General features: G+C 53.4%; 5 protein-coding genes across 5 annotated transcripts in view; 3 read left to right on the top strand and 2 right to left on the bottom strand.

Annotated features, from left to right (window-relative positions):
• Positions 1 to 47: 47 nt before the first annotated feature.
• On the bottom strand, positions 48 to 1636 carry PHYSODRAFT_470795 (hypothetical protein; the record flags this gene model as incomplete). Its single annotated transcript, XM_009516970.1, has 4 exons — positions 48 to 209; positions 276 to 368; positions 446 to 1369; positions 1436 to 1636. 4 exons carry the CDS (start codon positions 1634 to 1636, stop codon positions 48 to 50), a joined length of 1380 nt encoding a protein of 459 aa, XP_009515265.1.
• A 56-nt stretch (positions 1637 to 1692) lies between these two features.
• On the bottom strand, positions 1693 to 2570 carry PHYSODRAFT_284169 (hypothetical protein). The gene is made up of 4 exons (XM_009516969.1): positions 2486 to 2570; positions 2320 to 2415; positions 2095 to 2250; positions 1693 to 2022 (listed from the first exon to the last, which is right to left on the bottom strand). The coding sequence occupies exons 1-4, from the start codon at positions 2504 to 2506 to the stop codon at positions 1852 to 1854; spliced, it is 444 nt and encodes a 147-aa protein (XP_009515264.1). The 5' UTR covers positions 2507 to 2570; the 3' UTR covers positions 1693 to 1851.
• A 474-nt stretch (positions 2571 to 3044) lies between these two features.
• Positions 3045 to 8012, top strand: PHYSODRAFT_308966 (hypothetical protein; the record flags this gene model as incomplete). The annotated part of the gene is made up of 3 exons (XM_009516968.1): positions 3045 to 7259; positions 7479 to 7628; positions 7767 to 8012. 3 exons carry the CDS (start codon positions 3045 to 3047, stop codon positions 8010 to 8012), a joined length of 4611 nt encoding a protein of 1536 aa, XP_009515263.1.
• Positions 8013 to 9607: 1595 nt separating this feature from the next.
• PHYSODRAFT_467075 (hypothetical protein) lies at positions 9608 to 10306 on the top strand (the record flags this gene model as incomplete). The annotated part of the gene is made up of 1 exon (XM_009516967.1): positions 9608 to 10306. The coding sequence occupies one exon, from the start codon at positions 9608 to 9610 to the stop codon at positions 10304 to 10306; it is 699 nt and encodes a 232-aa protein (XP_009515262.1).
• A 49-nt stretch (positions 10307 to 10355) lies between these two features.
• Positions 10356 to 12328, top strand: part of PHYSODRAFT_476632 (hypothetical protein) — a gene marked incomplete at both ends in the record, with an annotated part of 6334 nt that continues 4361 nt past the window's right edge. The window contains one exon of the mRNA XM_009516966.1: positions 10356 to 10949. Within this exon, the coding sequence (XP_009515261.1) occupies positions 10356 to 10949 (594 nt within the window). The remainder of the gene's footprint in view (positions 10950 to 12328) is intronic.

Genomic DNA, 12328 nt, shown 5'->3' with positions numbered 1-12328 from the left:
CGCTTGTAGCAACACGCACATTTTGTTTAGCGTGTTTCACGAATATTCTATAGCTCTTCATGCGCCCCTGCAGATTGAGTGGCCTCTTCCTTGGCCGCAACGTGCTCCAAAATTCGCGTAATATGACCCAGAACGATTTCTCCAATGATTTCCGGCGAATACTTGGCCACCATGTCATCGCGCGCGTGTTTACCCTTCGCAACCGCTTCCTGTAATAAAGAAAAACTATAAGAAAAAGTCGCGGAGAATCGGCGTGGCTTGAAAGTTCACATTACCTCCGGATGCTCCTTCACGCGAATCAACAGCTCCTTGAGGTGCTTCACGGAGGGGTCAGCCCACATGTGGCCACAGAAAGCGCCTTCAGTGATCTGCTCAAACGATCAAGTAAAAAAACATCGTAAGATGACACGGTTTAGCATCAGGAACAATAAATCGGAAGCATTACCTCGATAAGGCCATCAATCTGGAGTGGGTACGAGTTCTCCTCCGTCATGTACTCCGTAGTGCCACTCCAGAACGTAGCGATCACGGGGCGCTCCATAGCCATGGCCTCGACATGCGGCCGGCCCCATCCCTCTCCACGCGACGGGAGGACAAACGCATTAGCAGCCTTGTACAGCGATGGCATCGCCTCCTGAGAGATATGCGGGGGCAGCACGTGAACGTGCGGCAGCTCACTCAGCGGTTTGTCCACTGCTTCTGAAGCAAACTTCTCGATAAGACTCTGGAAGTCCCCAGCCGACGACGACGAAGTGTGGTAACCGTTCGTAAGCAGCACAAGAACCACCTCATCCTCAACCGAGAACGCCTCAAAGTACGCAGTGAGCAGCACCTTCCAGGCCTTGCGCTCTTCCCACTTGAAAATGGACAAGTACACGGTGGTCTTGTCCGTCATCTCGAACGCCGTCTCGCTCGCCAGATCGTACACTTGCTCCACCTTGTCCGGGTCGAAGAAGTCCACGTCAACGACTTCCGGTACGACCTTCACGGCTTCAGGCCTGACCCCGCCGTCAACAAACACCTTCTCCTGGAACTTGGTAGGCACCCAGATCTCGTCCATCTTGTTCATCCTCTCGGGCCAGCCCTTGGGCACTCGGTCCGTCTCGAACATGGTTCGTCCGACCTTGTACTGGGCCTTCTCCGGCGGACACCTGGACGTCATGTAGTGCGCGGGCTCCCAGGCGCCGGGCTCCGAGTGACAAATTGCCAGCGCGATCTTCCTGTTCTTGAGCCGCCAGTAGAAGTCCCGCTCCTCGATCCAGTGGTGCTCCAGCTTGGAGCGCATGTCCTCGGGCAGGTCTCGGATGAAAGACGGGTTCAGCGAGTCTCCGTGCTGCGTAATCAGCAGCTCAAAAGGGGGTTCCATTGCCTCCTCGCTCTCATCGTCTTGGCTGGCCTCTGAGTCCTCTTGACTGCCTGAATCCGACGAAGATACAGTTGACTCCCCCAGTGCAGCGTCCACGGCCACGACGTACGAGTGCGCTTCGCTGCAGTAGCCGCCGCCGCTGAGGAAAGGGGCGTACCAGAGCACGGCTGGACGTCCAGACTCACTGGAGACGGAGGCATGACGCCCTGAAGCCACAGCAGGCGTCGCTAGCAGCGCACAGAGCGCGGGGAAGAGCAGCGCCACCTTCATCTCGAGGGTAATGATACAATTCTGACAATAAGAATCGAAATTTCGCAATAGAATTTCAAGTTGAACATGATAACTTTCGCGTTAAGGATGATGGTATAGTTGCTGCTACCGTTACCGTTAGTTGATCTCCTGCGCTCGCGCTGTGTTTAGCTGCGTATTGCGTAGGGAATGACTGCGTTTTGTTGTTTTTGCTGTTGGTCTATCGAGTTGTTACGTTAGGACGCGTACTGCTTGGTCCACTCCTGGGCCGTCTTCTCGAAGTCCGCCTTGTTCTCGTGCATCTGCTTGGCGATCTCGGGCTCCAGCGGGTTGTCCATGTCGGGCTGCTCCAGGATCTGCTTGATGGCCGTCAGGCAGTGCAGCACGTTGAGCGTCGGACCCCAGTTCTGTCACACAACATGAAAGTTAGGATACATCTCGGGGAGATCCAAGGGCTCCAAGCTCCATCTGCTACCCACCTCGTTGATAATATCAGCGCAGATCTCGCCAGACTGCGACTTGACGTTGGGGTGGTACACGCGCGTGAGGAAGCGCACCTTGGGCGCCTTGAACGGATACTCGCTGGGGAACTGCAGGTCCAAGTTGAAGACGCCTCCGGAGTACGGCGAGTCCTCCTACAGCACCAATTACACAGTTAGCTCCTTGTTTGCTGCACCATAGTAACGTTGCTGTCTGCAACTTACGGGGCCTGCGAGCATGGCGTTCCAGTGCATGAGGTCGTCGTCCACGGCGCTGACAGTGCACCACTCGGGCGAGTTCTTCTCAAACTCAGCGAGCTCCTACCAGGAAGCGAAGAGCTCGTTAGAGGAAGGGGTGCGGGAGGGGGCTCGCAGTGCATTGAGCGCATACTTTTGTCAGACGGCGGGCCATGGTGGTGGGGGGAAGAGAGGGAGGGGAGTAGCGGACGCTGGGTGTCGCTGGTCGCTTGTCGCGCTGCGATGCCAATCGAGAAGTGAGTTGAGTGCAGCACACCCGAGCTCCGCTGCAAAATAGCCAGCCTGTTTTTAGACGACTTTGTAGGCGTATTTTTAGCGACTTGGTGTGGACCACGTAATTGAAGTCTGAGTCCTGCCGTTACGCCGGATGACGCCTCTTGGTGCGCACAAGTCGCAGAGCGGAGCTAGCCTTGCACGGCCCGTGTTGCACTTGTATCTAAGCTCCATTTATTGCAATTGTTGCAAGTGCGTCAAGCATGGCGGATACGCCTGCTACAGCCAGCTACAGCCGGCAATTCGCTCTGCGGCAGCCTGCAGCAGCTAAACGACCCCCTCTCGGCGACAACTTCAACGTCAAGAAGTCTCACAAGCTGCCGACACCTTGGAGACTGAGGGATGCAGCTACCTCCGGCGGACAGAAGACCTCTTCGCGGTTGCAGAAGACGCTGGTGGACGCCTTCAAGCAGCATGGGATGCGGCTGTGCGACGGCGCGAGACTCAATGCAGTGGGCAAAGGGGTCCATCTGCTGGGCCGCGTCCCACCGACAGTGTGCGCGTCCGTCACGGCGCTGTATCTGAGCCAGAACAACTTGCGGTCGCTGGAAGGGATCGAGCAGTTTGCGGCGGTGAGGCTGCTGTCTGTAGGTGGGAACCTCATTGCGTCCGACAAGGAAGTCGCGAGGCTGAATGAGCTCGCGCAACTCCGGAATCTCAACTTGATGGGGAACCCGCTGTGTGACCAGCCCAACTATCGACTGCGAGTCGTTGCGGCGCTCAAGAAGCTGCAGGTGCTGGATAATACGGACATCACCAAGAAGGAGAGAGAGGCTGCGCCGACCGTTGCAGCGCAGGACGACGCGCTGAGGACGATGGCGACGCAGAACCACTTCGATATCCAAAAGGTGCAACGAATTGCGAAGTTGATTGCGCTGCACAAGGAGTTTTACGGCCGTGTGATGGCAGGAGTTGCGAGTGGAAGGTTTGATCGTGTGCCCAGTCCGAACGGTGTGGCGTGTAATGTAAAGTTGTTGCTGCGGTTGTGGAGATACGAGGATACGCTGAGTGAACAGGAGCAGGAGGCGCTGAAGGTGCAGATGCTTACGATTATTATCCGAACGCACGCTAAATTGGCCGAGAACCCGAAGGTGAAGGCTAAGGAGTACTTGCTGAAGCTGGCAAATGGATCCTCGCCTCGAGGACAGCGACTGGATGGCGCCTCGAATGACATTAAGCAGCGATGCGCGTCGTGGGAAGAAGCGTATGCTAACGTGATTGCTCTGCAGCAGAAGACGATCGCAAATTTACACGCACTGTGCGAGAAGAACCGCAGAGAGATGGTGGAGTTTTTGAAGGATCTTCTCTCGATGGACCCGAGACAGCGAAATCAATTGGTTGGTGGTCAACGCGCCCAACAGCACAAAGATGAACTGGAGATGAAGCCTCCACCTCGTCAAGTTATAAGCCCGAGGAGATCGTGGGCAGGGTCTCGCTATGTTGAGAGACAGCGATCTCACGACAGTTTTGATGCACACTCTAGCCAGCATCATCTTCCACCGCAGCAACAGGATCCTGATGCAAGGGACAGAAAAGCGGAAATTTCCTACCCAAGCTTCCTACCCCCTCCGCCACCCATGCTTGGTGGCCCATTGTCTCCACGCGAGAGAAGCAAAAGCCAAGCTACTGAAATTCGCCACTCGCGAGCTCAAGAAACAACGATAACGAATCGTACGGCAAATCTTCGCAGTGGGGATTTCGCGAACAAATCGCTTGGAGAAGCGATTCATACCTTCAAACTCCGAGATTCTCAGGCAGTGCCACGGGCCGAGCCATCGGCAGCGATTCCGTTGCCAACCAAAATCCCTCAAGTCCACACTATTTACACCGCCCAACGGCAAGATAATGTTATCTTACCCCCTGGACTCGTTGAAAAGCAACGTCCTCCGTTTCACAGACGTCCTCGTGAGCAACGTCTCCGTCCGAGTTCAGCTGAATTCGAGGACGAGATGAATAGAAGTCAGCGTGACACGGACGTCGCAACGGATCTCAACTATACTCGACGTCGGGTCTCGTCCGCATTCACGCGTGAAGACCTGGATATGACAAGTATCAGCGCAATAAGCCACGCGTCCTCATCACCTCCGCGATCACGGCGAGCAAACGAAGAAGCGTATGTTCCAATTGCCAAGAGCCCACCGAATCCGCTTAGTGAAGGCCCAGCTCCGGTACCTCCTCCACCTTTGCGTGCCACTCAGCATTCTCAAACAACTGTCGCTGACCGGAATGAACTCCAAACCAATCCTGAGCAACCAAAACCTACAGCGACGCCTAATGACGGTCGTCTTCAAGAACTCGAGCAACGAGAAGAGAGGTATATTCGGGCCTTGATGCAGTCAGAGCAGCGTGAATTGGATTTGAGGAACAATCTGTCTAGTGTTCAGCGGAAATTGGCCTCGTACCAGCGCACTTTGGCGCAACAATTGCACGAACGTGAAGCGATAAAGGAAGAAGTGGCTCAGCGCACGATGGCGGTGGCTACGCCAAAGATTCTCAAGAGGTTTTTCATCCGTTGGATTCAATTCTACAATTGGTCGCAGCAGATCAAACACGTTCGAAGGAAGCGGTGCTTTGTTGTGCAACATGATCATTTCTGGCAATGGAGACGCAAAGTGTGGATGCAGCAGGAGTTGAGAGCGTGCTTGAAGAAACAACAACTTCGCGTACGAAGAGTTCATTTTCAGGAATGGGTGAATATTACCCGACTAAGTGTGATCGCGAAGCGCTCTAGAATGCTACAAGAAACTCGGCTGTTGAAGAACATACTCCATCGTTGGATTGAAGGCGTCAATCGGGTAAGACGAGAGCAAAACATACTACTAGATCAGCAAAATGGGCGAGAACATCGAATGCAGCGGTTGTGCTTTCAGGAATGGAAACGCGCGACAAGACACAAGAGAGCACTAACAAAGGTGCAGGACCTGCGTTGGCAGGAATCAGAACGCTTCAACAAGCAAGTTGCCTTCTGGAACTGGAAGCTGTTCCTCTACTCAGTGGCACGACCAATTCAAGAACGATCAGTTCAGCTTCAGTATCGAGGGCAATGCCGACAAACCCGCCTTCACTTAAGAGAGTGGCGCAAACTAATTCAGATCGACAAGTTGCACAGCTTCAGGCTTCGCCGACGTTTGTGGAGGCGCTGGGTGGACTGGCGTCGACGAGTGGAGACTGATAAACATGCTGCGCACAAAGAGAAGATCACAGTGGCGAAGATTTATTTTGTTGCCTGGCATTCTACCGCATCCGAGCAAGCGACATCAAGGCGGTCTCTGAATCTTGCAAAGCGGTATGTCAATCGAAGACGGCTTCGGAAGCTTTGGATGCACTGGAAGTACTTCTCGATGGCCAAGCGGAAATACACCCAAGACTCGACTAAAGCTCTGAAGCACTATTTTATCAAGCTTCTGCGTACATCCTGGGGAAAGTGGAAGCAACGTACCCACGCAAACTTGCAGCAAGCCAAGCTCAACAAGTATGGTATTCTTCAGCGTCATTTCGATGCCTTTCGCACTGGAATTCGTCTCATTCGAGCACAAAATGCACGAGCACGAATGCTCGCGCATGCTAAGAAGAGGCGGGAATGGCGCCTACTTCGTAGTGTCCTGCACGGGTGGCGAGGACGAATTGTTAACAAAAAGCGCTGCAAACAACATGCCCAACAGGTCTCTCTCCAGCGCGAACAAGGAGCTCTAAGTACAGCTTGGAGACAATGGCGATCCCTTCATATCGGGAATTTGCATAACCAAGTGAGTCTTCTTCGAAGGACGTACGATTCTGTAGTGAAAGAGAAGCATGAGCTTGAGGCGCATTTGATGGCGGCGAAGCACACAGCCATGTCCCTGACCGACCAGATCGAGATTTTGCACGAGCGATCGAAAGGTGAAGACAAGCAGGTGGCGGCTTTAGAGGAGAAATTGCGTCTATGCGAGGAGCACAATCGGAGTTTGGCGAGTGAATTGAAGAGCGCACGGTCGGCCATTGAGCGTGAACGACACGCGTGGGAAGACGCCCTATGCGAAGAAGAGGAGAAGCGTGAGAACGACAGCGTCAAGTACCGGTCTCTCGCCCAGGAGAATCAAGTGCTGCAGGTGCAAATGATCGAGTTGAAGCGGGAGCTAGAAGTGGAGAAGTCCAAGGTGATCGAAGCAGAAAAGGTCAATCACGATCTCCGAACTGCGTCAGTGAACACCGCTGACGTTCATCACTCCGAGATGACTGCAGCTGTGAACAAGCAGAAAGAACTGGAGCGCGAGATCGCTGAACTTCGTGAGCATCTTAAAGAGCAGGAGACTGAGAGAGAAGATACTGCCAATCGTCTGCAAGAATACGAGAAACGAATTGCCAGCACGTGTGAAGCGATGAACGAACATGAACAAGCTCACGAACGCGAGAATGAACGCCTTCGCAGTGAGTGCACCAATATCGAGGCCAAGTTGAAAGAAGAGCAGGTGAAGAATACGGAGCTGAATCGACTTCTTCAAGAGAAGAATCAAATGATTCTCAACATGACGCACCGCATCAACCAAGGAGAACCCTCACCATGCCGAGATAGATACGATCCGTCCCCAGGGCACGAAAACTGTGGTGCTCTGTGTGGTAACCAGAATGACTGTGGTAGAAGAGAGCCGCGCACGGTGTCACAAGCTTCGTGTAGAAGACACGAGCCTAATAAGGCCGCTACGAAGTCTCAGGCAAGTGAAGACTCCAATTCGGTTGCTCGAGGATATCTGCAGCATCGGTCGCGCTCCTTGACAGTGAGGAAACTTGATAGACAACCCATTCGGCGTGTGAATCATACTATACCCGTGGGCCAACCGGGTAGTTACTCTGACCTAGACTCCCCGAGCGAGCAGGCTCTACGAGCTGAAGAACTTATGATCGACAACCACACGAGCAAGGTTCATGAAGACATCCGACTGCTTCAAGAGCGGATATCCAAGAGACTTGAGCAAGTTCCTGCGTATGCTCAGCTACCTCCCCGGCCAATTCCGAGAGCTCGATCAGTGTTCAATAGACCACCGGAATCTCCAGTCAGCTCGTGCTCGTTACTTTCAAGCGAAGATAGTGATACGACAGAAGAGAACCAATCGGTGGCGGATCGTGTTCGCCGAGCTCGACTCAGACGGCTTCAAACGCAAAAGCAAGCCGTGATTACCGCGGTATCTCCGGCATTGGCCGCATCTCGACTCGTCAAGTCCAGCACATTCAAGGCCAGAGATAGGGAAAATGTGTCAACCTCGGCCAACAAGCCGAAGAAGAAGGCCATTCGGAAGCCAAGTAGCTCAACCATACCAACAGATCGATCTCTGCCGAAAGCGACCGAGAAGAAGAAGGCTACGAGGAAGCAGCATTCGGGAATCAGAAGTCATGCTGGACGTGTGCTATGATTTACGACTTCAAGAATAAATTTCAAAGTGTATTTTTGCGGCTGAGTACATGTGAACCGATGCAAATAGGCTAATAAGTCACGCTGCATTCAAGAACGCACGATGGAAGATGAGGATGGAGCTGCTCCTTCCATCGACGTAACAACACAAGAGTCGAACAATGAGCAGGATGCTGGAGTTGATGAGCTGTCCTTGACCATAACCCCGCCGGAGGCTTCACCAACCAGCCGCAATAAGAGTGAAACAAGTCCGAGAAGTCCAAGGCGCTCCCCTACCAAACAACATGCAAACTTACTCAACATCGGTAGAGTTGCTAACTGTCTTTCGTCCAACTATCAGCGCCGTGTAGTCTGACGATACGAAAAAAACTGTGTTTGTTTGCCGCGCGAACAGATCCTACCGCTACTCTGGCAGCGATCAGTGCTCGGCTGGCCATAGTAATTCCTCCGGCTGAGAGCGAGATCGTTAGAATCAATAGGGAAACGCTGGCTGCGATGAACAATCGAGCCTTGAACGCTAAAACTCAAGATGCCAACAGTCCAACCGGGCCGAGGTCACCTGGAGGCAAGAACGAAGGCAACTACAACGATGCACCCCCAACTATTTCCGACACAATGAGCATATCAAGTCCGATGTCGAAGGCGGGGATGACTCCAGCCCTGTACGACTCCGTCATCGCTGAAGAATGGGTGAACCTGCACTTGGAGACAAACGGAGGATTTCTCCTTCCTGTCAGCGACATCGCGTCGATGCTGAAAAGTCCGAATGACGACGAGTTGGATGTTGATTCCGAAGCCTTTGCCTTCCGCAAGGGGGGAGACGGAGGTCCGCTTCGTCGCGCAGGGATGGATCGGTTTTCACTGTATCGCATGGGGATGCCGAAGGGCCTAGTCGACCGTCTGTATCGTGCACTTTACGTCTACACGAATGGTTTCCACAACATCATTAACGAAATAGCTGCGCACTGCCCTCCGCGCATTGAAAGACACGTGTCTTCCAACGCATGGCTGACGTTCCTCTTGCTGCTGGAGCAGTGTGAGAACGGCAAATACGAAATGGCTATGCTCAAATTCAAGCAAGCGGCCCAGGACGCACAAAAACAGCTTCAGGATGGATTTCAGCGGGAGCGACTCGACTTAGGAGCCCAAGTCCATCTTGTACAAGCAGCACTGGAAGACGAAACAGCGAGAGGAGCAGAAAAGAGTGAGCTCATTCGAAGGCTGGTCACCGAAACGACCGAGTCAAACCTCAAGGTTCGCCCTACAGCATATAGTTTACTTGCCCAAGAATTGTTGTTAACGTGTGATGCTCTACGTTTTTGATAGATTGCCGACCAACAGCAACAGATCGCAGCTCAATCGGAGCAGATTCGACTGCTGAAGCTTGAAGTTTTGGTCCATGAAGACGAAGAGAAGAAGCTCAATGAGTTTCTGGATGACGCTCGAAGAGACTACGAAGTCGCTAACTCCGAGCGGTTGAATGCCTTATCGGAACGGTTTGCCCTGGACGAGGAGATTCGAAAGCTATCTGCTCAACTAGAGCGGGTGGAAGCCGAGGAGGCAAATTACGCGAGGCGAATGCACGAGACGCTCTTCATGAACCAGGCTCTGCGAGCTAACAACGACCAGCTCAAGCAAGACGCCGTGGTACTAGGGATGGATAAAGAGAAGGTGGCTGCAGAGAAGCAGGGTCTACAGGAGCAGGTCGAAAAGGCTCAAGAGGAAATCGGTCGTCTCCTGGAATTAAAGATTCAGGTCGACAAGGAGCTGATCGAGAACCAGCGTAAACAAAGTCACCTTGAGGCGCGTCTGCAGACGATGAAAGAGCAGTTTGATATCGAAGTGGAGAATGGCGTGAAACACCAGCGAGAAATTGCAAGACTAACAGCTCAGATCGATGAAGAGAGGGTCCAGGTGGGGGTGCTGGAGGCGAAATGCAACCTCTTGACGGTTGAAAAGCCCAACACCGGGATGCGCGCGCAAGACAAACTGCGTATTGAACGGCTTCTGAACCAGAAGATGGAGCTTGAAGCGATCGTTGAGGCCAACAAACTCGATCGAAAGCGGGACGAAGAGCAGATCTGGAACCTGCGGTCGTCTTTAGAGTCTCTAGATGCGGAACTGCAACATAACAAGCGCGTGTACTCGGCAGGACAACAAGCTTTTTTGCATTCAGAACGCACCTGTGAACAATTGCGACAACGAACTCAAGAGCTGGAGAAAAATTACGAGAAGGCCAAGAAGAAGTGGGTGTTCTCATTACTTCGCTTTGTTTGTATTGATTCACAACACTAATTCATTGCATGTGTCACGCAGTGTGGCTTCATTGAAGGAGCGGTTCAAGATGTACGAGACGACATCGAAGGAGCAAGTCACCAAGCTGGAGGTGGAAGTCAAAGTCGCCAACGCGCAACTTCGCGAGATCACGTACGTGAACCGCGACAACGTCGCTCAGATCGACCAGTTGGCCAAATCATTATCAGTTGCGGAGAAAGAGTCCACAGTGTTGAAAACTCGCATTGAGGAATCCGAGCAGCACGTGATCGAGCTCCAGACTGAAAAGGAGGATTTGCAGCGCAACAAGAACGAGCTGGACATCGCAACTTCCACCTCAAGGAACGCCTTCAACCGCTTTATCCTTTCACTTCAAAACATGTTGGTACTTGTCAAACTCGACGAGTTCCCTCTGGATGAAGCCATACGAGAGCTGCTGCAAATGATCCAGGACACCTTCGGCGAAGAGCTGTGCCTTGACAGTATTCTCGCGGAAGACGACAAACCGATTGATATTGAGCTCGAGGTTCAGGAAGATGTCACGGAAGAAGAGCAAGCGAGTCGACAGCGGCGAGCTGCAGCTCGTCGCAAGGGAATCATTAGTATTGAAGGATTGGGTGGCACGGACGACGAAGACGAACTGGATGACCAGGTAATACCTGAAGTTTATCCAACGCCTACAACGAAGGCAGTCAGCCAAGCCGCAGAGCGTACGTCCTCCCAGCGCGAGATCGTCCGCATGAGTCGGTTCAGGAAAAGCAAGCTGGACCATCTTGTGAACAAACTGCAGCGTGATATAGCGCTCAAGGCAGACTTGATCGCGAATCTGGAGATTGTGGTGTGCGAGCAATCGCGAGAGATATCGCACCTCAACACAACCACAAGGCAGCAAGCGCGCGTGATCGTCCAGCACGAATGTCAAAAGGGAATGCTGCATTCCGATCTGGAGATGACGACGCTCATGCTGTTCAAAGTCCGAGCCGAGAAACAAGCCGTAGAATTTACATTGGAGCAGGTGCGAATCGACCAAGTACTGCAAACAAACCGAGCGTTCCAGGCTGAAGTGGCGCTAGCTACTGTCCGACGCGAGTTCGACATGCAAGTGATCGTCAACGAAGACCTCATGGGCAAGATCTGGCGCAAGTACGAGTACGACCTGTACATGATATCTCTACGACGGAACAAAGAGGTCCAAGCTACAGTCACGATCACGGATCGAGGCAGTCAGACGTTTGTACCGCAGCGAAACCCAGCCATGGAACGCCCGAGGATATCATCGCTATACATGCCGACGGATGCCACGGGCGAATCGGAAAGTCTGCTCCAAAAGATCAACAGAGCGACTCGAGAACTTTTACCTGGAGTTGCGAACGAGATGGATCTGCACTTCCCCGTGGGGAAGTCGAGGCGGTCACCAAAGCACAAGCAAAGTCTGGTGAGGCCTCTCGCTTCCAGTCCACGTAATAGTCGTTCGCAGCTCCGAGCTCAAGCCAGTCAAGACGAAAGCAGACGGCGACATCCCGGCAAGCGTCGGAGTAATATCTCCACCAGCAGCGAGGCCGGAACCTCTACCTTACCTCTACTGGACGACAATAGCGGCGTGACATCGCCCCCAATGCAACTGGTTCGCCACGTGAACGAGTTCGGCACTCGCCAGAACGTCCTCGTATCGCCCACCCGCCCACCGTTCTTCAGCGAGCACCCATCCAGCCGCTCTACCAGTGTCGACGGGATATCGCCTCGCCCTCCAGCGCTGCTCAATACTCGGAAATCAATGCCACGCAAGCTCAGTGCTGGAGGTCGACGCTCTCCGACCAACCACCTCCAGCTCGACACGCAGTTCGAAGAGCGGGTCGAGTCCGCCGAGTACCCCGCTCGACCATCAGCGCGCAGCCCCATCATGCTGCCACAGGCACGTCAGGCGCCACCGACCAACAGCTCCAGCAGCTCCAGCACGCTGCGCTACAACCGCAGCTTCTTGCGAGCCGGCATGGAAGTCCTGCGCAATGCCAGATCGAGCGACAGCCCGCTGCTATATCCAGG

This window comes from Phytophthora sojae (genome assembly GCF_000149755.1).
Source record: "Phytophthora sojae unplaced genomic scaffold PHYSOscaffold_1, whole genome shotgun sequence".
In the NCBI taxonomy this organism is placed as follows: domain Eukaryota; phylum Oomycota; class Peronosporomycetes; order Peronosporales; family Peronosporaceae; genus Phytophthora; species Phytophthora sojae.
Note: the sequence above shows the minus strand (reverse complement) of the source record. Positions and strands in the feature narration are given on the sequence as shown.

Excerpts from the sequence above, each read along its gene's own strand:
- PHYSODRAFT_284169 (XM_009516969.1), bottom strand. The coding sequence starts at position 2,506 with ATGGCCCGCCGTCTGACAAAA. Across the intron at positions 2,416-2,485 it reads TGGCCCGCCGTCTGACAAAA|GAGCTCGCTGAGTTTGAGAA; the intron begins GTATGCGCTCAA and ends GCTTCCTGGTAG. Across the intron at positions 2,251-2,319 it reads ACGCCATGCTCGCAGGCCCC|GAGGACTCGCCGTACTCCGG; the intron begins GTAAGTTGCAGA and ends TTGGTGCTGTAG.